The sequence below is a fragment of the Lepidochelys kempii genome, chromosome 4 (assembly GCF_965140265.1).
Source record: "Lepidochelys kempii isolate rLepKem1 chromosome 4, rLepKem1.hap2, whole genome shotgun sequence".
NCBI classification, from domain to species: Eukaryota; Metazoa; Chordata; order Testudines; family Cheloniidae; genus Lepidochelys; species Lepidochelys kempii.
This window is the reverse complement of record NC_133259.1, coordinates 79,250,432-79,275,532: the sequence shown is the minus strand read 5'-3', so window position 1 is coordinate 79,275,532 and position 25,101 is coordinate 79,250,432. Positions and strand designations below refer to the sequence as shown.

The following is a 25,101-nucleotide window of genomic DNA, read 5'->3' as shown; positions in this document are numbered from 1 at the left end:
CCCTATAGATATTCAATCGTCTGAAGCAATCTGAAGCATTTTCTTTAAATATTTACTTTTCAAAAGGTTAAGGTGAGCATTCTAGTTATGGTTCCATTTTCAAATGATCCACTCCCCCTCCTAAAATCCATACTTCACCTCCACAGCAGCCTTAAATGAAGTTAGTTACACAGTCAGGTAGTCACACACAACAGCATTTAACTAATATTTAAAACTGAAAATATTGCTATGCTGGAAAGCATTAATCAAGCATGCCTTGATCTATAGATCAGTCAAGGTAAGGGTTAGGGTTGGGTTAAAGTCAGTGGATGTACTACGCACCCTTCATTCAGGGTAAGTTGAAGGAACAATTAAATTACTCTTTATATAGTGAGAGCTGAAACAATGAAAAGCTTCCACCCAAGGCACCGGCCAGCATGGCAAGGCCTAAACAGATGCTAAACCATGTGGGCAAAGAGTTTTCCCTGGGGACAGATTGCAAGCACTTGGGTTGGAGCATGGACTGGCTGCAGCGGTGTGTCTCTGAGTCTGAGAGAGGCAGAAAGTGCCCAGAAAGCCAGCAGACAGCAATAGAAGCTGTGGTGAGCATGGCTCTGGATGGAAACCATGAGACAAAGTTTCTTTTGGGAACAGTTTTTGATTAAAAGGCTAAATGAGAGTCAACAGTGTAACACTGTTGCTAAAAAAACAACAACCCACACATTATTCTGGGATGTATTAGCAGGAGTGCTGTTAGCAAGACATTAGAAGTAATTCTTTCGCTCTACTCCACACTCATTAAACCTCAGCTGGAGTATTGTGGCCAGTTCTGGGCTCCACGTTTCAGAAAAGATGTGGATAAATTGGAGAAAGTCCAGCGAAGAGCAACACAAATGATTAAAGGTCTAGAAAACATGACCCTATGAGGGAAGACTGAAAAAATTGGATTTGTTTAGTCTGGAGAAGACTGAAGGGGGACATGATGATAGTTTTCAAGTACATAAAAGGTTGTTACAAGGAAGAGAGAGAAAAATTGTTCTCCTTAACCTCAGGATAGGACAAGAAGAAATGTGCTTAAATTGCGGCAAGGGCAGTTTAGGTTAGACATTAGGGAGGTTGTGGAATCTCCACCATTGTCGAACCTGCTCTTAAAAATCTCCAAACACCTGTCAGGGATGGTCTAGATAATACTTAGTCCTGCCATGAGTGCAGGGGACTGGACTAAATGACCTCTTAAGGTACCTTCCAGTCCTACAATTCTATGGTTTCTTGGGGCGATGTAAATCTTGGAAGTCAGATCCAAGAGAAATTTTAGAACTTCTGTCATCTGTGGGGTACCTGATGGTGTAGAATATTGAGGTGAGGGATTTCATGATTATTTTCTATTCCTGCCTGTGGTTTCTTAAAAAAAATTTCACTTCCAGACTAAAAGAGTTTCTGACAACAGACTCCAACTCCAGGCTCTGGTAGCAATAATAGAGTTTGTATCATACTATTGTAATGCTAGAGTTTCCCATGCCATCTGGGGTCTTCACGCAGACAGTGTGTTTACTAATGAATGTGACCCAAACAACTCAGCATTGCTTGGTGGGGATGAAATCTAGTGCCAAATGCTGTCTCTGCCAAGCTAGACTGCTTGGCGCCAGTCCTACTCTTCTGGGGAATTGTCTGCAGAAATACAATTTAATATTGTATAGTGTCACAGCTACAGGGCCAGCTGTACCATTGACTTCTCTACTGCAGTGGAATCTCAGATTCTCCCATTCTTGAGACAGGTCCCTGGGCTACAGTACCCTGTGTATCAAATGTGCTTACCCAGCAGGTCCAACTGGGTTTGGTACCTTGTGGTTCTTCTCTTTGGGAGTCTGTGATCCGTGAAATACAGCGTCCCATGACAGTCTTCTTTTATTTCTTATTGGCTTGTGGACTCCTCTGTGCTAACCCCAGATGCTTTTGTTTGCTTGTAACCTTTAAGATGAACCCCCAAGACAGCTATTTTTGGTGCTTGATTTTTTGGAATTGCTCTTTTAAAATCTAACAAAAGCCTAAGTTCCAGATGTATTTTTTTTCTTTTTAATAAAATTTACCTTTTTTAAGAACAGGATTGGATTTTTGGTGTCCTAGGAGGTTTGTGCATGTTGTTTGATTAGCTGGTAGCCACAGCTAATTTCCTTTGTTTCCTTTCTCAGCTCTTCCCCGGAGAGGGGGTGAAAGGGCTTGAGGGTATCCCACAGGGAGGAATTCCCAAGTGCTCCTTCCTGGGTTCAAAGGGGGTTTTGTTGCATTTGGGCGGTGGCAGCGTTTACCAAACCAAGGTCAGAGAAAAGCTGTAACCTTGGGAGTGTAATACAAGCCTGAACTGGCAAGTATTCATTTTTTAAATCCTTGCGGCACCCACTTCTGCACTCGGAGTGACAGAGTTGGGATTCAGCCTTGACAGCCCCTCTCCAGCCACTCCCCATCATTGAGGTTCCATTTCAGCAAATAGCTGTGGATATTCTGCATCCTTTCCCTCAAATACACCGAGAGGAAAACTGTACATATTGACTTTAATGGATTTTGCCATCCGATGGCAGGAAGCAGTAGCTCTAGGCAACACCAGGGTTAAAAATGTGTGCCAGGCATTAACAGACATTTTTGCCAGGGTAGGTTGGCCCTCTGACATCCTTATGGATTTGGGAACTAACTTCCTGGCAGGGACCATGAAATGTCTTTGGGAAGCTCATGGGGTGAACCCCTTACCACCATCAAACAAATGGCCTAGTGGAGAAGTTTAATGGGACTTTGGGGGCCATGATACGCTAATTCGTGAATAAGCGCTCCAATGATTGGGAGTTGCAGCAGTTGCTCTTTGCCTACAGGGCTGTACCACATCCCATTTGGGATTTTCACACTTTGAACTCATTTATGGCCACAAAGTTAAGGGGTCATTATAGTAGGTAAAGCAGCAATGGGAGGGGGTTACATCTTCTCCAGAAACTAACATTTTGAACTTTGTAACCAACCTGCAAAACACCCTCAAAGACTCACTAGCCCTTGTTCGAAAAAACCTACAGGATGCTCAACAAGAGCAAAAGGCCTGGTATAATAAACATGCCAGAGAGCGTTCCTTCAGAGGAAGTGACCAAGTCATGGTCCTGAAAGTGCTCTAGGCCAATAAGATGGAAGCATTGTGGGAGGGGCCATTTATGGCCATTTAGGGGCCATCCGAGAGCGCCTGGGAGCTGGTAATTACCTCATAGCGTTCCCAGATCTTACCCTAAAACCTAAAGAATTTGAAGAGCCAGATACAAAGGCTATTAAAAGAATTCAGTGTGGAGCTTTACAGTTCAGGGAGGCTTTGAAAGACCATTTTAACAGTGAGCCAGAATAGTGTCCTCTTGTTGTAGTGTGCCCTACCTGGCTTGTTCTTTTGTGGCTGGGGGCTGATTGCTGTTCATGTAGGGATAGAACACTGTCAACGCACCTATTAATTTTGTTTGTGAATGATCCTATGAGTTGTGTGACACTGTGCAGTAAAAGGTAATTGGCTGCTTTCAGAACTGCTGAGCACTCGACAGGATATGTTGTGAACTAATAAGGATGAATTATGTTCCAAATAATAGAATTTTATTCTGTAACAAAATCAGTGCAACCCCCCACCCTGCAATTTTACAACAAATCCATTAAAAACTTAATTTACTATGTTTTATTGTGAGAATAGAATTTAGGAAGGGGAAAAAACATTCATGTCTATTTAAGCTACTCATACACTGTCCTGTGAAAGCCACAGTGAGTGCAAGTGAAGCTGTGATTGTCTTTAATGTCCCCCAGGATGGAATGGTCAGGGAAGTGCGGCAACCCCTGAGGCCATGTGGAATGTTGAGGGTGGGGGGTATAGGGAGATCCTGATACTGAGTTCTCAATAGGCTGCAAAGGTAGGGGAGCCCTGGATTGTTGAACCAGAGGTCTACTACCGTCTGCAGTATCTGTGTTTGCTACCTAAGAAGCTTCATTTTGTCCTGGTGCATCTCCCTCTCCTTTTCCTGCTGGGACTCTTGGGCCTTTCTCCTCTCTGCTCTTTCAACTCTCCAGGCTGTCCACAACGTTCATTCTCCTGGCCCTGTGCTCTCAGTCTGATGCAGCACTAGCTCACAGGATCTCATTGAACATCTTATCTTAAGTCCTCTTCTTTCTCCTCCTTATCTGGCTCAGGCTTCTGCAGGCATGGAGGGGGAGACCCTCAAGGCCACAATGGCAGCAGCTGAAGATAAAACACACAGTGGTACCATTGTCAGCATATTCACTATGTAAAGCGAAACCTAAGATGCTGAACTCACTTCCCTCGCTCCCCTAAAGTTTTAAGCGCTAGATTCTCACTTCTTCTTGGGATTGCTTGTGCACCGCACCAGTCACAGCACTCGCCACGGTGAGTATGGCCTGCTGGCGGTTGGGGTTGCACAATTCTAGTAGTATAGGGCAATGGCACTGAATACTGGCACTATTTTCCACAGGCGGTGATTATTTTAGCTGGCATCTCACTCCTGAGTGTAACAAAGGCAGAGAGAGAACAGCTGCTGTTGGTCTCCCGAAGCTGCCCGGGAGTGTATGCTGCTTGCCTGCATATTGCAAAGGTGCCTGCTGAAGTTATTGCTGAATGGTGTGGGAAAGTGTCCTACTGTGGAGGAAGAAATAATGCAGCCCTCCCTAGAAACCTACTCTGGAGGGGCCTTCCCTATAATTGAAAATGTATGTACACACTGAGGTTCCTTCACCTGCACTGGGCTTGTCTTTGCTGGACTGGCTGGATTGCGGGGGAGTCAAAAACAGGTCCTGGCTCACTGTGCAGTGGATTCCCCTGGTCACCTGTCCCCCATACTCCTCCTCCTTGCTGGTCACAGCAGGAACTTGTGACTCAGGCTCCTTGGATGTATCCATGGTTGTGTGGTGGTAGGGTCTTTGCTGAGTATGGCTCACAGCCCTTTGTAAAAGAAGCAGGTCTGAGGCTGAGCACTGGATCAATTGTTGGCCTCCCTGGCCTTCTGGTATGCCTGCCGCAACTGCTTGGCTTTCACACGACACTACTGCTGGTTCCTGTTGTAGCCCTTCTCCTGTATCCTTCGAGCTATCTGCTCACAGACATTGATGTTTCTGTGGCTGTTTTGGAGCTGTACCTGCACAGCCTTTTCTCCCCACAGGCCCAGGACTCGGGAGAGCCAATATCTCCTGTCTACTCCAGGCAGGAGCGCATCTGGAGCCTGGAGCCGTTACGATCAGCTGGCCAGTCGCACTCAACAATGGAGAGCTGCTAGGTGTGCTCGCTAAGCCAGGCAATCAGGAAAAGGAATTTCAAAAATTTGCAGGGCTTTAAAGGGGAGCGGGGCTTCCAGTCTTTGTGACCCCTGGGCAGTGGAGTTCACAATGGTGACCAGAGTCATTAGTGTGGGGCATTATGGGACAGCTGTTGGAGGACAATTAGAGTCAACAAAACTATCACAGTGTCTACACTCGCACTGCATCAACCTAAGTATATTGACCATGACTCTGTGCCTCTCAGGGAGGTGGTATTACTATGTCAGTGTAACAGGGCATTTACCTCAGTGGGAGACAAATTTAAGTATAGACACTGTGACAGGATCGGGCCAGAAGGCTACAGGAAAGTGATAGAAAGCAGATATATTAGCCCCAGGTTAAGTAGGTCCCTTTTCCCTGGGTAAGGTAACAGGGAAGTTTCCAGAACAATCAGGAACTTTCTGGAAACAATTAAGGCAGACAGGCTGATTAGAACACCTGCAGCCAATCAAGAAGCTGCTAGAATCAATTAAGGCAGGCAAATCAGAGCACCTGGGTTTAAAAAGGAGCTCACTTCAGTTTGTGGTGCGCGTGCGAGGAGCTGGGAGCAAGAGGCGCAAGGAGCCGAGAGTGAGAAGGCATACTACTGGAAGACTGAGAAGTACAAGCATTATCAGACATCAGGAGCAAGGTCCTGTGGTGAGAATAAAGAAGATGTTGGGAGGAGGCCACGGGGAAGTAGTCCAGGGAGTTGTAGCTGTCACGCAGCTGTTACAGGAGCCACTGTAGACAGCTGCATTCCACAGGGCCCTGGGCTGGAACCCGGAGTAGAGGGCGGGCCCGGATTCCCTTCATCCCCCCAACTCCCTACTTGATACTGGAGGAATTGAACTGGACTGTGGGTTCCACCAGGGGGGAAAGTCTCTGGCCTGTTCCCCGATCCACTAGGTGGATCAGCAGAGACTGCGGGGATTGTTCTTCCTTTCCCCATGCTGGCCAGTGATGAGGCTAACTGAGTGAACGGCAGATCTGAGCCACAAAAGTGGCCAAACCGAGGGCTGCCGTGAACCTCTGAGGCGAGAATATTCACCAATAAGCGCAGGACCCACCAAGGCAGAGGAGGAACTTTGTCACAACACTTGCACAACTAGGTTGACATAAGTTGCCTTGCGTCAAACTAACTTTGTAGTGTAGACCATGCCTAAGCCTTTGAACTCTGGGCTAACACAACTATAGGTAGGATACACCGCTCTCTGCTAGTTCCTCTCTGCTCCCCCCAATAACTACACATAGCCGGTGAACAAAACAAGTTACACCTAAGCACACACTCATGAGGTTAAAAGGAGAAAAGGTAGAGAATACAGGATAATGAAGTTCCACAATCTGACTCTTTGCTGTATTTAAATTTGTTCTGCACTCATATGCCACAGAAATGGGTGTGGATCTCTGGTCAGGCAGGTATGCACTAGGTAAACCAGGAGACTGCTAGAGATAGGTGCCCCTGCACAAAAGGTGAGAATTGGGAGAGACGTAGCAGGAGGGGTTCAAAGGAGATCGATCCTCTTGTGGAAGATTATAGATTTTCAGGCAAGGAGGAAGCTGGCTTGTTCATGGGTAAAATTTTAATCTGGTTTTTTCATGTGTGAATTTGTGAATCACTCAATTCCTAATCGATATTTTACAATGTTATAGAACACAGAAAAGTCACTCGTTTACAAAAGGGCTGTATTAATAATATATTGTCTAATTTGACAATACCACAGCACGAGTGGGTACTTAGACCGTAAACCCCTTGGAGCAGGGATTGTCATTTTTTTCTGCTTGGACAGCACCTAGCGCTATGGGGTCCTGGTCCACGACTGGGGCACCTAGATTCTATGCTAATACAAATAAATAATGAGATGGGGGGTTTTATGATAATCTTAGGCCACTCTTCTACCAAAAGCCATAGCAAGAAAATAAAGTACACCTTTATGTCCCTGGAGATCCTTTTAAAACACTCAAAAAGAGGTTGTTAACCTCCATTAGAGTTCTTCTACTTAAAAACTTGGTTACTTTTTTTTTAAGTTGTTTGCATTATTCCAGTGGTTTTTACAGACACAGCTAACCAAGTGGAACATGGAGTTTTACACTGAAATAGACACGTAGAAACTGGAAACCAAATGCTACATTATTCCTACTGTTTTCTTTTGTTAGGCCAAAAGGTAATGTTAACAAGCACACGCTGACTGATCCCTAGAATTTCCTCTTCGTCTCCAATTCCTCGTACAGCGTGTTTTTCCGTTGCTAAGTACATTTTTTGAACCCAAGTGGAATAAGCTCTCTCTTCCACACACACTAGACACTTAGAAGCAAAGTTAATCATACTTTAGCACTTAACCTGTAACCTTGCAAGCCTAGCAGTTTTAATAAATGGTGCTGTACCTTTAAACCCTGCAAGTTAAACCAGCCAAGTGAGGAGAGCAGTGTAAGGTCCAGCCCCTGAAAGCAGCTTCAGACACCTCACCCAGCGTCATTGCAAAGGGACAGGCAGCCCTGACAGTGCTCTGGTGAGAGTTCTATCAACATGGCAAAGCACATGACCCTCTCTTTCCTCCTCGTTCTCACTATGGCAAGCTCATCCTTTGCCCGTCGAAAGCTTTTAGTGTTTCTGATCGATGGCTTTCGTTATGATTACATCAATGACAATGAACTGGAGTCCCTGCCTGGCTTTAAAGAGATTGTGGACAGGGGAGTGAAAGTGGATTACATGACCCCAGACTTTCCCAGCCTTTCGTATCCAAATTATTACACGCTGATGACTGGTGAGTACTTTCTTTTATGTGTTGTGATGCTCTTAAGAGCTGTCAGCTAGCTTCTTAGATTAAGTTAAGGTCATTGGATTTTGCTACACAGAGGGATGAATATACTCTAGGTTAGGGTTTCAGCTGTACTGTTATCCTTAGTGAGGTCTAAAAAGTATTACAGTACTGACTCTGAATTTCAATGAAGACAGCAAGACAAATAAATCTATCAAGTCTCTCCAATCTAAACTAAAGTTGGACACATGCTGTGTAAATATAATCTTGCTAAGAAGTTAGGATTTGTTTTCACAAGTTTGCTTTTTCACTAGCTCACCAGCTGTGTAGTTTTCATAATAAAGTTTCTTGAAAATTATTGTAATTGCTGTATACCTAACCTGTAGGCATAGGTGATCTCTAGTTGCTTCTCCTGTTGCATTTCATTTTCTCTGAGATACAGTACACACAAAATTCCTCAGATCTGAGTAATATGCCATTTTTCATGGTTGTCTGGAATATCTATAATGCTTGAATACTGTATAACTAAGTGTCTTTTTCTTTCTGAGTTAGAAAGTAGAAATGGATGGGAAACATTTGGAATGTAAACATACAAAGTATGTCTGGAGACTCAATTTATGCATTTAACAAGGACTAATATAAAGTGAGGATGACCAAAGTATGTCTTGTTTTCAGAAAGCAGAGCTGCTCTAGACAGTTCTGCATTAAACTGGTCTTTAAATAAAACTGACATCCTGCTTTGGCCATTAGATTATGGGGATTTATTGAATTCTGTTTTAACTCTCCCCTAAGACCCCGTATTTGCAAAAGACTATGAAGCATCCAATTAGAAATGAAAGAGTGTAAAGATTCTTGCTTTTGCTTATTCCCATTACATCTTGCCATTTTCTGAATGCCAAGAAAGGGTTCTTACAAAGCAGGCAATGTGATCAAGATATTACAAATGCCCATTCGATCTGTTTTCATAGTATATTTTAAAATTAGTTTCTTTGTAACTCAGCATGATGCTAGACAGCTATGCAGTAGCAGAATAGCTAAGTACATTAGGAAAGTTACTTTAGAGAATAAACGTCAGCTAAACAATCAGAAATGAAGAATTACTGTAAGCAGGGAATAGACTTTCTCAAAGTTGAATGTCTCCCCAATTATTCAATAAACAAGACCTTCAGATTAACTAGAAAAAAGTCAGTTCTTTTCTAGCCAGGCAGTGGCTTTGTCTGTCCATAGAACAATACAATGCCTAGCAGTTCATGTACTGCTTGTTTAGAAATAAATAGATGCCACTATAAATCAAAAAGCTGACATCAGTTTTGCCTGGTTTGTTTCAAAATTACTTAACCCTTCCTTCCCCAGCTTGGAAGAAAATGCCCCTTTTCAATGTTCATTTCTTAGAAAATGCACATCTTTTCATCACCGCCCAGGGCAAGCCCATGAAAAACGCTGTTTTGCAAAGTAAACGCCCTTATAAAGAATAAAAGTGCAACTGCACCATGGATCACTTTCTTGCTATATAAACAAATCACGTCAGCACTTCATATTTGTAAAAAGACTTTGCCCGAAATTGGCCCAAGCACAAAAAGTGCAGCAGAAGTGATTGCTTTCCCTCACCGTCAAGCTTGACCATCACAACCATTAGGTTTATATAGACAGAGCCTCTTAGTGGGGACAGAAGGGGCAGTTTGCCCCGATGTCTGTTCAAGAGGGCCCTAAACCAAGTGGTGTTGCGACTGGTGCACAGGGTCACACCACTACTCAAATTTGGCCCAGCCACCCCTCCATCATAACAGATTCCTGGACCTCCCCTTAGAGGTAATTTGTTTTTTGAAGGGTTGGGGGCCTCAGTTTCAGATTTTGCCCTCATCTCCCAAAGAATCCCGTTTGGTTTTATATACAGGTGGAGTGAAATCCACAATCTGTTCATCTCTTTGAGAGTGTAGCCCTGAAGCCCATCGGGCTGGCTTAGCCTGCATTATATCCAGCTGTAACACAAGAAACCTACAGGCCCATATCCTGTAAGACATTAGTTTAAGCAAATTAGTATAAATTAGCATAAGTATAGTAGGCCTGTGACCTTTGGCAGATAAATAGTGTGACAGTCACCCCTTAGATTTTGGGGCACTAAGTACACCTGTCACCCCTTGCTCAAACAGATCTTGTGGTGATCACTTCCATGTTCCTTGCGGTGACCTTTTACTGTTAAATTCCAGCTCCTGCATTGAGCAAGATATCCTTAGTTCCCCCAAAATCTAAGGGGGGAGTGAGTGTTTGGACTCATGCCAGAAGACTGTGAATGAGACATACAAGGACCATCAAGGTTCCTTCTCCACTCTGAACTCTAGGGTACAGATGTGGGAACCTGCATGAGAAACCCCCTAAGCTTATTTTTACCAGCTTAGGTTAAAACTTCCCCAAGGTACAAACTATTTTACCTTTTGCCCTTGTACTTTATCACTGCCACCACCAAACGTCTAACAAATATATAACAGGGAAAGAGCCCGCTTGGAAATGTCTTTCCCCCCAAAATCTTCCCAAGCCCTACCCCCTCTTTCCTGGGGAAGGCTTGATAAAAATCCTCACCAACTTGCATAGGTGAACACAGACCGAAACCCTTAGATCTTAAGAACAAGGAAAAAGCAATCAGGCTCTTAAAAGAAGAATTTTAATTGAAGAAAAAGTAAAAGAATCACCTCTGTAAAATCAGGATGGTAAATACCTTACAGGGTAATCAGATTCAAAACATAGAGAATCCCTCTAGGCAAAACCTTAAGTTACAGAAAGACACAAAAACAGGAATATACATTCCATTCAGCACAACTTATTTTATCAGCCATTTAAACAAAACAGAATCTAACGCGTATCTAACTAGATTGCTTATTAGCCCTTTACAGGAGCTCTGACCTGCATTCCTGCTCTGGTCCCGGCAAAAGCAACACACAGACAGAGAGAACCCTTTGTTTTCCCCTTCCCCCCCTCCAGCTTTGAAAGTATCTTGTCTCCTCATTGGTCATTTTGGTCAGGTGCCAGCGAGGTTATCTTTAGCTTCTTAACCCTTTACAGGTGAAAGCGTTTTTTCCTCTGGCCAGGAGGTGGTTAACCTTCCCTTTATATTTATGACAACCATGCTACTGCATAATCTTTAGCAAAACATGTGTGGTGTCACAGATCCCATCTGTCACATTGCTCCTAATGATAAGTGTTGGCACAAGTCCAAACCCGTGGATCGCTCCTTCGCATGCCTTTGGAAACATTTTGGACAATACAGTACCAATTTAACAATTGTTCATCTTTGATTAGGTCTGGGACCTTTCCCACTTCTACAAATTACAATGCAGCAGTAATTGTGTTTGCAACATATTCTTCATACTCCTCAATAGTTACAAAGTCAGCAAGGTCCCCTTTAACATGTGTCTAAACTTTAAACAGCACAAAACTCACACCCCCAACATCGGAATCATTGCCATGCCATGCCAGAGACAGGGCTGGTCCTTTGTCTCTCACCACTAGGTACTCAAGGAAGGGTGGGAGTATGAAAATCTAAGAACTTATGCAAAGAATGATACCACAGATATCCCCAGTACTGTACTATTCTTATCTTTTTTCATGGGGCTTGAAGCTCTTCTGGCTTTACTCATTTTAATAACAATCTCTAAGGCTTTACTTTGCCCTCAGTGTGAGCCTCCTTGCCATCCACCCTGAGGCTTCCAACAAGATGTTGGTTTTAATTCTGTGTAGCCTGATTTGGGACAAGAACCTTATGACCTTTTGATCAACTAGCCATCAATACAATGATTATTAACTATTAAAAGGGTCAGGCAACAACAGCTTGAAACATGTGCTACTTCAAAGATCCTACATACAGAAATCTCACATGTGCTCTTGAGGTTCCATGGAATTTATAAAGGAATTTAGATGATGAAACAGGAATATTAGTTCTTTTACAGTACCAGAGTTCTCACACCCTGGCTCGAAGCTACAGTATAATTTGCAAAGCAAAAATCTTGTCAGAGTCCCATTGTAATTACATTTCAATGTCACGTGTCATCCAAGGATCTCAAAGCATTACAATTGCAGGTGTAGAAGTACAGCTGAGAAGGATAGATCTTTGCAAGTAGAGTACATGGATTTATTTAAAACATGGAAATGAATGGTAGGGCTATGGGAAAGTGGCATATAGAGGCCATTGGGAATTCTAATATTTATCCAGGTCCAGGCCTAGCAGCTGTAGCACACGTTTCCTTATACCATCTTACTCCGAGCTGGAGTGCTCATTTCCAAGGGTAGTATTGTCGCTCAATCACCAGACCCCTCTAAGGACAAGAAAGTTGGCAATTTCTGCCAAATGTAATGGTGCTTTTTGTGATATGAGCATCTGCTTACTGGGTTAACCAACCCAATTCCTAGATGCTGGGGGAAGTAGTTAGCACAAAGTCTGATGAAGAGGCAAGTATTAACTCAAGCTCATACTTGCATGGTTCAATGCCCTACTAACAGCATTATTAACAACCTCATGTTAATGGAGAATAATGAATGCTTGCAGGATACTGACTATCATATTTCTCATATGATGAAGCATGTGCCTGGTTTTTGCTACATAACTAAAATTATCTGGGTTACAACTTAGTCAAAGAAGAGACTAAATTTAGTTCCAAAGTAAGCTTCTGTAAGAGACAAGACCAAGAGAATGTTTCATATTTTAAAACTCAAATGAAATGTTAAAGAAAACATGTTTTTAAACATATAAACATTACCCATGCAGTGCCTGAAACACAAACACTGGAGCACTTAGAAGCTGAGTGAAATCAATTATAAACCAAAATGAAACGCACTGCACTAATTTACTTTGTACACGCTGAGAGCCATGGCAAAAGTGAAAAAAGAGCATAGTGACAAATAGTTTGAATGTTAAAGCTTTTTCCTTCTCTTTTGACAATCAAAGGCATTATTAGCAACAGCATTAACATGTTTGTTTATGACGTATGATTTTAAAGTTGACAGTGTCCCCCCTTCTTGAGTGATGTACTGTTAAATTTCAAATGGCATACTGTGAATCACGTACTGTAGCTGGCTTTGCAGCACCACTACATATGGGCTGGTTACCCCACCGGAGAATCTATGGGTATGATTACACCACAGTCAGCTAGTTTTGACCTAGTGGCAGTAAGGCAGTGGCACAAGCTACCCCTCCCCCGGCCCAAATACAACCCTGCCCAGAACCTTAGGTACATATGCAAGCAGCTAACTTGTGGCGCTTCCCATGCTGCTGAGACTACACTGCTCAAGTGTGTCTAAACCAGCGTCACTCATTCTTCCTGATTGTAGTGTCAACATACCCATAGTCTTACAACATTATCAAGGCAAGGCCTGAGGAGGTGGTGGAATGCTATCCATGGGAGTTAGAGAGGCTTCCCAAGTCTTGGGAGGTCTTAATTTTGTTGACCCAGGCATTCTATAAAGTACACGCCTCATGGTGTACATCCACCAATCTGAGACAGGGTATGGTTCTGAGTGCCAAATATTTCCCTTTGGATCTCAAAAACGTTGTGAACCTTTGGGTTTGTTTTTACTGAAAAAATGTCCCCAGAATGGAAAACAGAAAATGTTTGTACAACTCTAGAGATAAGTTCATATGCCACAAATTGAAGCATAGAGCTTTTTGCTCATCCGGTAACTAAAACCTTGTATTGCACATCTGTCTATTTATGGTACTTCTAAGACTGTGCCTGTTACCAACTAATAGTAGCACTAGCAGTAGCTGGACACCAATATCTCTAGGTATTTATATATCCAAAGCTAAAGGTATAGTAACCATTCACCACTGGAAGACTGTAAAAAGTTCATATACTTTCTAGTCATCAGTTCAATGGTCTACACACCATTTAGTAGAGGCATCCATTAGATCCTCTTAAAATATAGACCTTAGACCAAGAGGCACTATAATCATTACTATACTAGTGTAAGGGTTCATGACATCCCCTGCTACATGGTCAAATGGATCCTCCTTAGAAATCAAAAGCATGTTACTGAGCTTTCTTTCTCATCCATTTGACATAAGATTTCCACCAGTACTGCACATTTATGTATATCCTAGGCCAGTGAAATCTCTCCTGTAGCTCAGCTTGATTTTGGAGGATCATAACAGTATTGTAAAATCTTCATTAATAAGCTCTTCTGGGGCCACACATTGTCTGTTCACATCTTGCAGGTGTCATTTTTGCCTGGGGCCCCACAGATGGCAGGACACATCATCCATAGCAGCTCTCTCTTTGTGCTTCCTTTGGCACCCTACTGAATGTTTTCAGTAGTTTCAGACAAGTAATGAAAGAATTAACACGAGCATCACCTTTGAGGTCCTTCTGGACTTCAGCAAGATGCAGGCCCAATGGCATCTGGCGATAAAGTAGAGCAGCAGGTGCTGTAACTGACAGGCAGAACATGGGGCCTTCAGGAGACACCATTCACTTTGACATGCCTCCAGCCCAATAAGATTGACGTTGTATAAAGCAGCAACACCATGAGAATTGCTTTAGACCAGCGAATATGATGGCTCTGATTTTACAGGCCTACACCCTCACTTCTCTAATCAATGGCAATAGGAGCATGACAGTGCCCAACGTGATTTACACTGATCTCCACTGAGGAGAGAGGTTGGAGCAAAGAGCTGTAGAATTTTCCTAAACCCATTTACATAGTACAATTGAATCAATTTTCTTTTTTTACTTTTTGATTGAGTGAAACTGTAATCATGTTTGTACACCTGACTGTGAAGATCCTAGCACTCTGTTGGTGCTATGCAAATGAAAGAATATAGTAGTAGTAATAAATAATAATATGATGATGTCAGATTACCCGGCATTATTCCCTTTATTCTGTCATTTTGAATGAAGTAGTGATGCCAGACTGAATATTTCCCTTCTCTGGCGAAGATCATGGGATATTGGGAGATATGTCAAGCACAGTTTATAAAAATAGGTACTTGCTAGTCCAACTGGTTCTAGGCAAACCTCCAAAGGGTGCAGCATAGGGATTGGCTTGTGTAATCGAGCTCTGAACCCAAACATCCCCAGGCTGGGAGAGGTGAGTTTGTTTTCAGATTCAGTATTTCAGATTGGTTTGTTCTGTTAGAGAGACCTGAGGCCCAGTGCTCATTTTTATAACATTGTAGGCAACACAAATGTCTGCTCACTTTGCACATGCACTGTTAGATGCACTTAAGCAAATCCCTGATTTGCACTTGCCCATTGGGAATGCATGTCAAAATCAGACCAGCACCATTTGTATCCAGATCTGAACTTCCCATCAATTGGGGATGGCAAGGCCCAATTCTGGGTCCATCTCAAGTTTTTAGGTTTGTTTCCTAAATATCTAGGAATTCCAGTGCTACTGACCAAGTTCTCCAGGACCTAGAAACAGTGAGAGAAAAGGTTCTCTAGCAAGAACTGGAGAGGCAGTGTACTCTAGTGGTTAGGATATTGGACTGGGAGTCACAAGAACTGCTTTTGATTCCCAGCTTGGTGTGTGAACTTGGCAAGTGGATTCTCTCTGTCTTTCAGAGTAGCAGCCGTGTTGGTCTGTATCTGCAAAAAGAACAGGAGTACTTGTGGCACCTTAGAGACTAACCAATTTATTTGAGCATAAGCTTTTGTGGGCTACAGCCCACTTCAGCGGATGCATAGAATGGAACATACAGTAAGAGATATACATACAGAGAACATGAAAAGGTGGAAGTTGCCAGACCAACTCTAAGAGGCTAATTAATTAAGATGAGCTATTATCAGCAGGAGAAAAAAACCTTTTGTAGTGATAATCAAGATGGCCCATTTCAGAGAGTTGACAAGAAGGTGTGAGGATACTTAGCATGGGGAAATAGATTCAATTTGTGTAATGACCCAGCCAATCCCAGTCTCTATTCAAGCCCAAGTTAATGGTATCTATTTCTGCATGTTAAGTATCCTCACACCTGCTTGTCAACTGTCTGAAATGGGCCATCTGGATTATCACTATAAAAGGTTTTTTTCTCCTGCTGATAATAGCTCATCTTAATTAATTAGCTTCTTAGAGTTGGTCTGGCAACTTCCACCTTTTCATGATCTCTGTATGTATATATATCTTCTTACTATATGTTCCATTCTATGCATCTGATGAAGTGGGCTGTAGCCCATGAAAGCTCATGCTCAAATAAATTGGTTAGTCTCTAAGGTGCCACAAGTACTCCTGTTCTCTGTGTCTTTGTTTCCCCTCCCAACCTTTGTTAGTTTTGCCTATTTAGACTGCAGTAAGACAGGAGATATGTCTCACTATGCATGTGTACAATGCCTAGCACAATCACCCCCAGTTTTACTTGGGGGGGCGGGACTCTAGGCACTATTATAATACAAGTGATAAGTAACAATAAAGAAATTCCAGTGGGTCTCAGAGTCAGCTATGTCAGAAAGCAGAAATACCACAGGAAACTAGAAAGTGCAGAGGTACATGCAGGGCTTCTTTTATACATACATTTTACTGAACTTTTTATAATGAAATTGTAAAAAAATCAAGTTAATTTCAGACTGAGGAATAAGCACCAGCCTAAGCTTCATCTGAACCACTCTACCCACTCCTATTGCTAAACAGACGACATTTATCTTTTGTTGCTGTAGAAATGAGAGACCTGTTGGATTAGGCTTAACTTTTGCAGGTCAGAGAGACCAAAGCACAAAACAAAACAAGCAAGTAAATAGCGGTGACAGAACTTATATCAGCCCAGTTTTCTAAATAAAAAATCAGCCATGTGCAGCCAAAGTGCAAACCCTTTCTAAAAAATGAGACTTACTTTAGCCTGTTCTCTCCTTCATATGGGGAAGGTCTGGAGTGAAATCCTGTGACCACTGAAGACAGGAGTTTTGCCAATTACTTCAATAGGGCCAGGATTTCGCCTCTGGGTCTTAAAGAGGTCTAGATCAGACTGCCATACTTTCCAAAGCACATTCCTCTGATAGTCCACTTTGGAATTTAGAAACTTCCTTAGGTTGAACCCCACCACGTCCCTCCTGGCTTAGCTCCCTGGAAAACCCTGCATTAAGGGTTAGCAGCTGTTCAGACAGAGAGCTTTAACTCTTTCCCTGCCTCGCACAGGATGGGATCTATGCCCTCCATTACACTGTGACTGTATTATTCCCTGGTGTTTCCTTTTATTCTATCTGCATGGTAAGGGACTCAGAAGAAAGCATATACTGTACCGACTTCACCCCAGCTGCAGGGAAACCTTTATGCAAATCTAAAAGAAAGCCACAAAGGATTGCTTGAGTGACTCGTTCCTTTGTTTGAGAGAAATCCAGAGGCTAGCTTTGGGCAACTGCTTTTCTGCCTTCTCATATGAGGAACCCTAGGTTTCTTCTTTTTTATATTTCTGTATCGCCTGTGTGTCTGATTAGGACACTGCATCGATATACTATGGTGTCTTCAATACATTGATTACTATACCCAGCTCTGGCTCCATTTCATCTGACCTGCCTGATGCAATGGGGTGGCTTACCCAGTGCCTGACTGAAACTGGAGATTGGATGCGGACCAGCTGGCTGAGACTCAGTCTAAACAAGACCAAGGAAATACTGGTAGTTTGGGAAACGCAACAGAAAGAGATGGCAGAGATTATATCAGCATCCCCTAATGACAGGGTGCAACTCTGATTTGTCTCTTAGGTTAGCAATTTGGGAGTGTTCATAGATCCATTGCTGCTCAGGTATCTGACCTGAAGAAGAGCTCTGTATAAGCTCAAAAGCTTGTCCTGTTCACCAACAGAAGTTGGTCCAATAAAAGATATTACCTCACCACCTTATCCCTCTAATATCCTGGGACTGACATGGCTACAATACTGCAAACGGGTATCTATTATCACCTCTGGCAAAAATAGTTTGGGTCTGTTTACATTTAAAACTCTACAGTGGTACAGCTGCAGCATCGTTCTCCCAACACTGTAATAAATCCACCTCTCCAAAAGGCACTATCTAGGTTGAAGCAAGAATTTCATGCTGTCTACATGGGGACTTAGGTCAGTTAAGCACATCACTCGGCGGGGACGGGGGGCAATTTTTCACAACCCTGAGCAACATAGGTGGGTCGATCTAATTTTCTAAGTGTAGACCAGCTCTAAGTTTCATCTGGGCTTGGAGAAAAATGTATCATTCCTTTCAGATGGAGAAATGGTACTTTTATCATCAAATAGAAGTGTGATGGGTATACAAATCCCACACTGGTCAACCAGAGATTAAGGAACTGCTCTGGACTCAGCCAGCCCCACTCTTCCACACCTGTAGGAAGTGCACCAACTGGAGGAGTTAAAAGGAAGGGGAGCAGCTCATTTGGGGGCAGACCAGGGAAGAGAGGATCAGCTCCATCAGCTCCAATGGAGAAGAGCTGAGGGAAAGGCAGAATCTCTCCCAAAGACAACTGCACATAGGTCCCCCTCTGAGGGAAGGGAGGACCTCCTACAGAGACAGCCTGAGATGGAAGCATTCCCCTCTCTCATACAAACTCCAGTCTTTGTTAATCCTCTTTATTTTGTTTGGGCTACCCCAGCAGGGGAAAGCCCTAGGACTGATGTGGCCTAGGAGGTTGGGCCATACCACAGGAGGAGACAGTTGCTGCCCAAGAGAGGTACCGCACTACACACAGCTGCCAGAGGCTGCCTTGTGCGTGCTTGGACATCCTTCACACCATCTTAACCCAGACGGCGATTTTGAGACAATCACCGGGTGTAATAGAAGGTGGCTCAGGGAGGGCAGCCTTATGCATCCCCTGGCTTTCAGAGCACTGACAGCCTTCAAAGGGCCCAGAGCCCTTACCAACAACCCCCCTGCAAGTCATGGGCCTAAGCCCTGACCATTAGGTAATGCCACCTTACTAACAAACCACTGAGCGAGGACCATCACAAGAGGTGAAACTCAGACTCATGGCCTTCCCTCCCCCATCTAACCATATTACACCCCTCAAGAGAATCCTGAGAAATTAAATTAGGCTTGAAGCATATCCTAAACATACACTAATCAGCACTTTGTTAGACAAGTGGGGGCAGTGACTTACACAGTCAAAGCCCCCAAAAAGAAATAGGAGGCTGTTAGTTCATGTCTCTCCTACAACTGCAATGACAGTGGCATCATACAGGAGAGAGGCATTTTAATGAGGTAATTGAGGGCTTTACAGGTCAAAGCCAACATCTTAAACTCCACCCAGAAACAAACTGGAAGCCCATGTTTTCTATGGGAAGTGCTACTTAGTAATGACCTGACCCAACACACATTGAAGTCAATGAAATAGATTTTAATGGGAGCCAGATCAGGTCTTGCGTCAGTAGCCTCATTATTGGAACAACTTGAACTATGTATTAATCTTGGGTATTACCCATTAATCCAGGTGGCTGTTGAATGAGCAAGGGTAGTGATTTTGGAGTGGGTGCTGTTTGGGGCAGTTGATTGCATATTTTTTTAAATTTCATCCTTGGGGTCAGTATATTTTGCTGTTGGCAAAAGTGCCTAGAGCCAGTGGGGGAAAGGTGCTTGGAGGAGAGCTGAATACAGAAAATAAATGTAGCATCCTAAATTAGCTGTAGCATGTAAACATGCAAATGCTTTTGCAGACAACCTTCTCAAAGTGTATGGTAGCCACTATATTCTTAGGAATTATCTCCTCTGTTTTTTCTGTTACTTGGCAAAGGGATGTTTTTTTACTGCCATTACAGTCACTTTATCTTACTGACATTTGTATATGGCATCTGCCTTTTGCCCTGTTGCTCCTCTTGAGATTGTCCAGTTAATGTTTAATTATATAAGGATGCAACAACAGTGATAGTAAGAATATAGCATTTTGTTTTGGTAGCCATCTAAAAGCATGTGATGTAATTTTGCCAGGTACCAGTTGTTAAAAAGATCACAACAATTTATTTTCTTTGGCTTGAGAAAATGCCTTACCGTAGAAGACAAAGAGCTTAATCTGTTTAGCTTTTCAAAATTAAATATAAGAGGGGACTTGATTACCGTTTACCTTCACAGGGAGAAAGTACCAGGAGCTAAATGGCTCTTTAATCTAGTGAGAAAGACATAACAAGAATCAATGGCTGGAGGTTAAAGCCACACAAAAATCAAATTAGAAATAAGGCATACATTTTTACAGTGCTAATGGTGGTTAACCACTGGCACAAACTACCAAGGGAGATGAAGTATTCTCCATCTCTTGATGTCTTTAGCTCACGACTGGATGCCTTTTGGAAAAAGTACATTAGTCAAACAAGTTATTGAACTCTATTCAGGGCAACAGGTGAAATCTTATGGCTAGAGCCCTGCACAGATAGAAAATTTGTATCCACATCTGAGCAGCGATCCACAACCATGGTCTGCAGATATAAAGCGGATATCTGGAGATCTAGAGGGCTCTACTTAAGGCTTGTTTTAAGCAGGAGGGAACACTAGCTGATCTAAGGGTCACTTTGGGCCTTAAAATCTATGAATCTGAAAAATATTTTAAATGATCTTTTGTGCTTACTCCTTATAATAAAATCTATTGCAAGTTTGAAACTTTAGCTCCCCCACGATCACCCATTATGGGTGTATTGTAATAGTTTGTTATTGTAAGAGCATGAACATCTGCATGTTTTTAAATTGCAGCAAAGGGGGTTTAGGTTGGACATTAGGAAAAACTTGCCTAGTGAGGTTGTGGAATCGCCATCACAGGAGACTTTTAAGAGCAGGTTAGACAAACACCTGTCGGGGATGGGCTAGACAATACTTAGTCCTGTCATGAGTGCAGGGGACTGGATTAGATGACCTCTCGAGGTCCCTTCCAGTCCTATGATTATATGTGGAAACTCCGCAGAGTCCAGCTCATTCTGCAGATTTTTCAGAATACAAAGTTCCTTTGCAAAATGTGATGGGAGCCTTGAGAATGAAAACTGATGTCCCATGGCCTTGTTGAGCTTGCAATTAAAAGAAAATAAATTGAATCTACAGCAATATGAGCTTCACACTGATCTGAATAATTCTCTGTTCTCTCTTTAACAAACAATTAATTAAACCTCACAGCAACCGTTAGGACAGTATTATTCTACCTACTAGACAGGTGGATAAACTGACAGCAATAGTATATTGAACCTTAAACCCCTAAGTCATGGGTTCAAATCCAACCCAAATACATGGAGGCTGAAGGTCATTGTTATATGAAGTCTCTTTGGTAGCCTCAGTCCTGTTCCCAGTGAAGAGATTATATTACACAAAAAGTGATTGCAAATGGCACAAATAGACAATCTGGCTACAAGCTTCCACTGCAGGCCAGGCCTGAATGGACCTGGAGACTGAACTACTCTTCTTAGTCCCGGAAGTGGTTGCTCCTATGCAGGGTAGTACAGAGGTGGAATGATATCAGGAAGCTTGTGCTGCTGCTGTCGGTATTATGACTGTTCTGTGGATAAACAGAAGTGTTAACGCTCTAGAGCTTTCAGGCTGGCACCATTCACAAGCACAAAATTTACTTAGAGGGATGAGCACCCAGCGGCACAACTTCAGGAGTCAGAATTGCCACACTATTCTACTACAAAGAGTGAGGTTGGTATGCACCAGGGATGGACTTCATGCAGACTCTGCACTGTCCCACAAGGGAGTTGAAGACAGACCAGGGAAGGGGATGGATTTCTTCCCCCAACCCTATGCATAGTTTCCCCATACAAAGGACGTTTCTACTGTTATAATGAAGGGTGTTTGTAGATAGCAGTAAGTGTGTCTTTGACCTATGGGCAATCACAGACCTCAGTGAAGCTGATGGGCATGTTAGCTGCCTTTCATTCAGCCTAAATGGAGCAATTAAATGCCACCTGGTTTAGTGATCGCTGAAACAATAGAATCCACTGCCCAAGTCACAGATCAGCATGGTATGGTTGAAGTAGAAGCTGAGCCTTAAGGCCAGTGGCTAGAACTGAAGGCAAATGCAGAGACTGGGAACAGATTGGATTGCAGCTGCATGTCTGTGTGTGTGTCAGAAGGAGAAAGCTCAAAACAGAAAAGCAGCCAGAAGACCACCATAGAAGCACTGATGATCCCTGAGAGGAAGCCAAGAGAGAGAGCTTCTTTTGGGCTGAATTTGAATTAGGAGCAAAGAAAATAGCTCCTGTCTGTTCCTACCACATTTAAGAAACAGGACTTTGTGTAAATTCTTTATAAACAGGATTACACCCAAGAAATGACTATAATCAATTTCAGTTCCTAACGGAAACAACCCATCGAGCTCTAAAGATGGGCTGACCACTCAGGCCATAAGAAAGGCAACAGTACTTTGGCTCTATGCACAGCAGGAGAGGTCAGAGGTCGGGCAAAAGGTGCATTAAAAGGGGATAGAATGGAAGGATGCCATAAATCATTTAACCAGTTGCACACTACTGGATGTATGTGGAACAAAGCATTCATCCAGGGGTGCCTCATGTCACAGCTATGACACTTTGAAATGCTATTGAAATATTGCCACTTCATGCAGCAGCTCACCGGACTAGGCCCATTCCATGGCTGTGCCTGTGTTGCTAGTCCCAGAATAACTCTTCCAGAGACAAGACACTGCAGTGCAACTATTCTGTATCACGCTGGGTGTGCAACCGTTTGGGAGTTCCAGCAGGTATTTCTTCAAAAGAGGAATTTTTTGAAATTAAAAAATTCTTAAAATTAAAAATAAACCACATGCTACTTTTCCACTTGGGGCGGGGTAGGGGTGGGGGAGAAGTGCAGGGTTCAGGTTGGGGGAGAAATAGCTTGTGTCATTAATTCAATCAATGTATAGCCGAGAAAGTGATTAAAAAACCCTTCTCAAGACCATATATACTCAAATAAAATGAAGTCCTCCACTCAAAAGATCTCATTTTAAAAATAATGTTGAGGTTATTTTAGTTGAAACTGCTACACTTGTTCTCACAATAATCAAAACCTGTTATCTTGGTCCTCGCCATCTCTCTGACTCACAGGCTAATGATGAAAGTGTCTCACACGTACATCAGTTGTTTTTTTAAGCTGCGTAAATCATGAACTTTCAGAGCAACTTAATCTTGAACATTGCCTTTTAAAAAAGCCAAGCTCATGATTAACTCTTAAAGTACACGATGCTATCTTCTGGTAATGCATGGAAATTACAGACCCCATCAAGAAATAGATGAAACTAGTTTCTTTTGTTGTATGTTAAATTTACAACAAACTTCTGTCAAAACCGATACTGAGCTTGTCTGGCAAAACACTGTAAACTGCTCTCCAGTGGACGCTCGTCAAACTGTGTCATAAAGACTTCAGGTGAGGGGATGCTGATTTGAACATCTCTGTGACTGTTAGATCCCATTATTTTTGCTTTGCTTTTGCACCATCCATCAAGCAACACTTCCCCATTGGGAGGGATTTTGTCGAAACATGTGTCTTGTTAATCATGTGCAAGGAATGTATTTTCTGTGTTAAAGGGTTCTGAACATCTCACTGCATCTTATATGTTAGAAATCAACTGAAAGCCAACTTCATCTCCTGACTTCCATGGAACTGAGGCTGTAACTGGCAGTCTTCGTACAAGGCAGTTTGTCTTAAAGGTGCACAAAGCTTCCGGTGGATATGCATGTGTAATAAGGACGTGGGCCCCATTGTCGGGAAGGAATTTTCCTCCAGGGCAGATTGGAAGAGGCGCTGGGGGGTTTTCACCTTCCTCTGTAGCATGGGGCACGGGTCACTTGCTGGAGGATTCTCTGCTCCTTGAAGTCTTTAAACCATGATTTGAGGACTTCAATAGCTCAGACGTAGGTGAGAGGTTTATTGCAGGAGTGGGTGGGTGAGATTCTGTGGCCTGCATTGTGCAGGAGGTCAGACTAGATGATCATAATGGTCCCTTCTGACTTTAATATCTGTGAGTCTCCTCCGTGTGCAAATATTACAAACACCCAGCAAATACAGGAGAGATGTGTAGGACAAACAGAAGTGCAGGCTCCATGACATCATTCCACTGAAGTGTAAGCTACATTCATAAGGGCCCTATGTAACTGTATCGCTCTGTACAGATTTAACACCAGTATTTCATATGCTCCTTTGACCTTGGTGTGGCTACAATTTAGGTCTAAGCAGAGAATTATATATGCAGTAAACATGATTTTTAATATCAGTGCTGGCATCAACTGAGGTGTCAATATAATTAATAATGGAAAAATTACATATTACTGTCAATAGGTGTTAAGAGTCTCATTCAGTATTGCTGCAAAGGGTAACTTTGCAAGACACAAGAGAAGTGCAAACTCAACCATTATCTGTAGATAAACACGGACATTGAAAAATCTCCCAGGAACCAAAAAACTATTCTTAACATCAAAACAGCTTCTGGCCAATCACACACCAAGCAACCTCCCTCAAATTCTCTCTTAAAACTCACTTCTTCCAGTTAGTCTTCAGGTGCCAAATTTTTCAAAATGACCTCTAAGATTGTGGCTAGGAAGACAGAAAGCTGGACTGAGACCCCTGTAAAAATGTGGCTCCCACTCTTTCCCCTTTTCAGGGCTCACCATGCCTATTCGTATGCCTATATTAGGGTGCTGGAGCAATTTGTATAGTGGGGGTGCTAAAAGCCATTGAACCAAACTGTAAACCCTGAATATGATGGAAACCACTTCAAGCCAGAGGGTGCAGCAGCTCCCCCAGCACTCCTAGTTCCACCACCTATGGTCTGTATCATATTATTTCTCTCTCTCTCTCTCTCTCAATTAGATTGCAAGGGCTTTTGAGCCAAGGCAGGGACCCATTCTTCCCCTATGTTGGTAAAGCACTGTTTACTCTTATGGAATATATAATAATGGTTCTGATTCTGCTATCTTTGTGCACGCTGAGTAGTACCTTGCTACCAGAGTAGTCCCAGTGAGCTTATCAGAGCTGTTTATATAGCAAGGCACTACTCAGGCTGAGTAAGGGTGGCAGAATGCAGCCCTGTATTGGAGAATAAATACCAAACTTGAAGCCTTTCTTCTTACTGTCACTGAGGCCACATTTACACTACCCGCTGGATTGGCGGGTAGTGATCAATCTATCGGAGA

General features: G+C 42.9%; 1 protein-coding gene across 1 annotated transcript in view; it reads left to right on the top strand.

Annotated features, from left to right (window-relative positions):
- Positions 1-7,722: 7,722 nt before the first annotated feature.
- ENPP6 (ectonucleotide pyrophosphatase/phosphodiesterase 6) overlaps positions 7,723-25,101 on the top strand; it is a 56,968-nt gene continuing 39,589 nt past the window's right edge. The window contains exon 1 of the mRNA XM_073341760.1: positions 7,723-8,054. Within this exon, the coding sequence (XP_073197861.1) occupies positions 7,817-8,054 (238 nt within the window). The 5' untranslated portion in view covers positions 7,723-7,816. The remainder of the gene's footprint in view (positions 8,055-25,101) is intronic.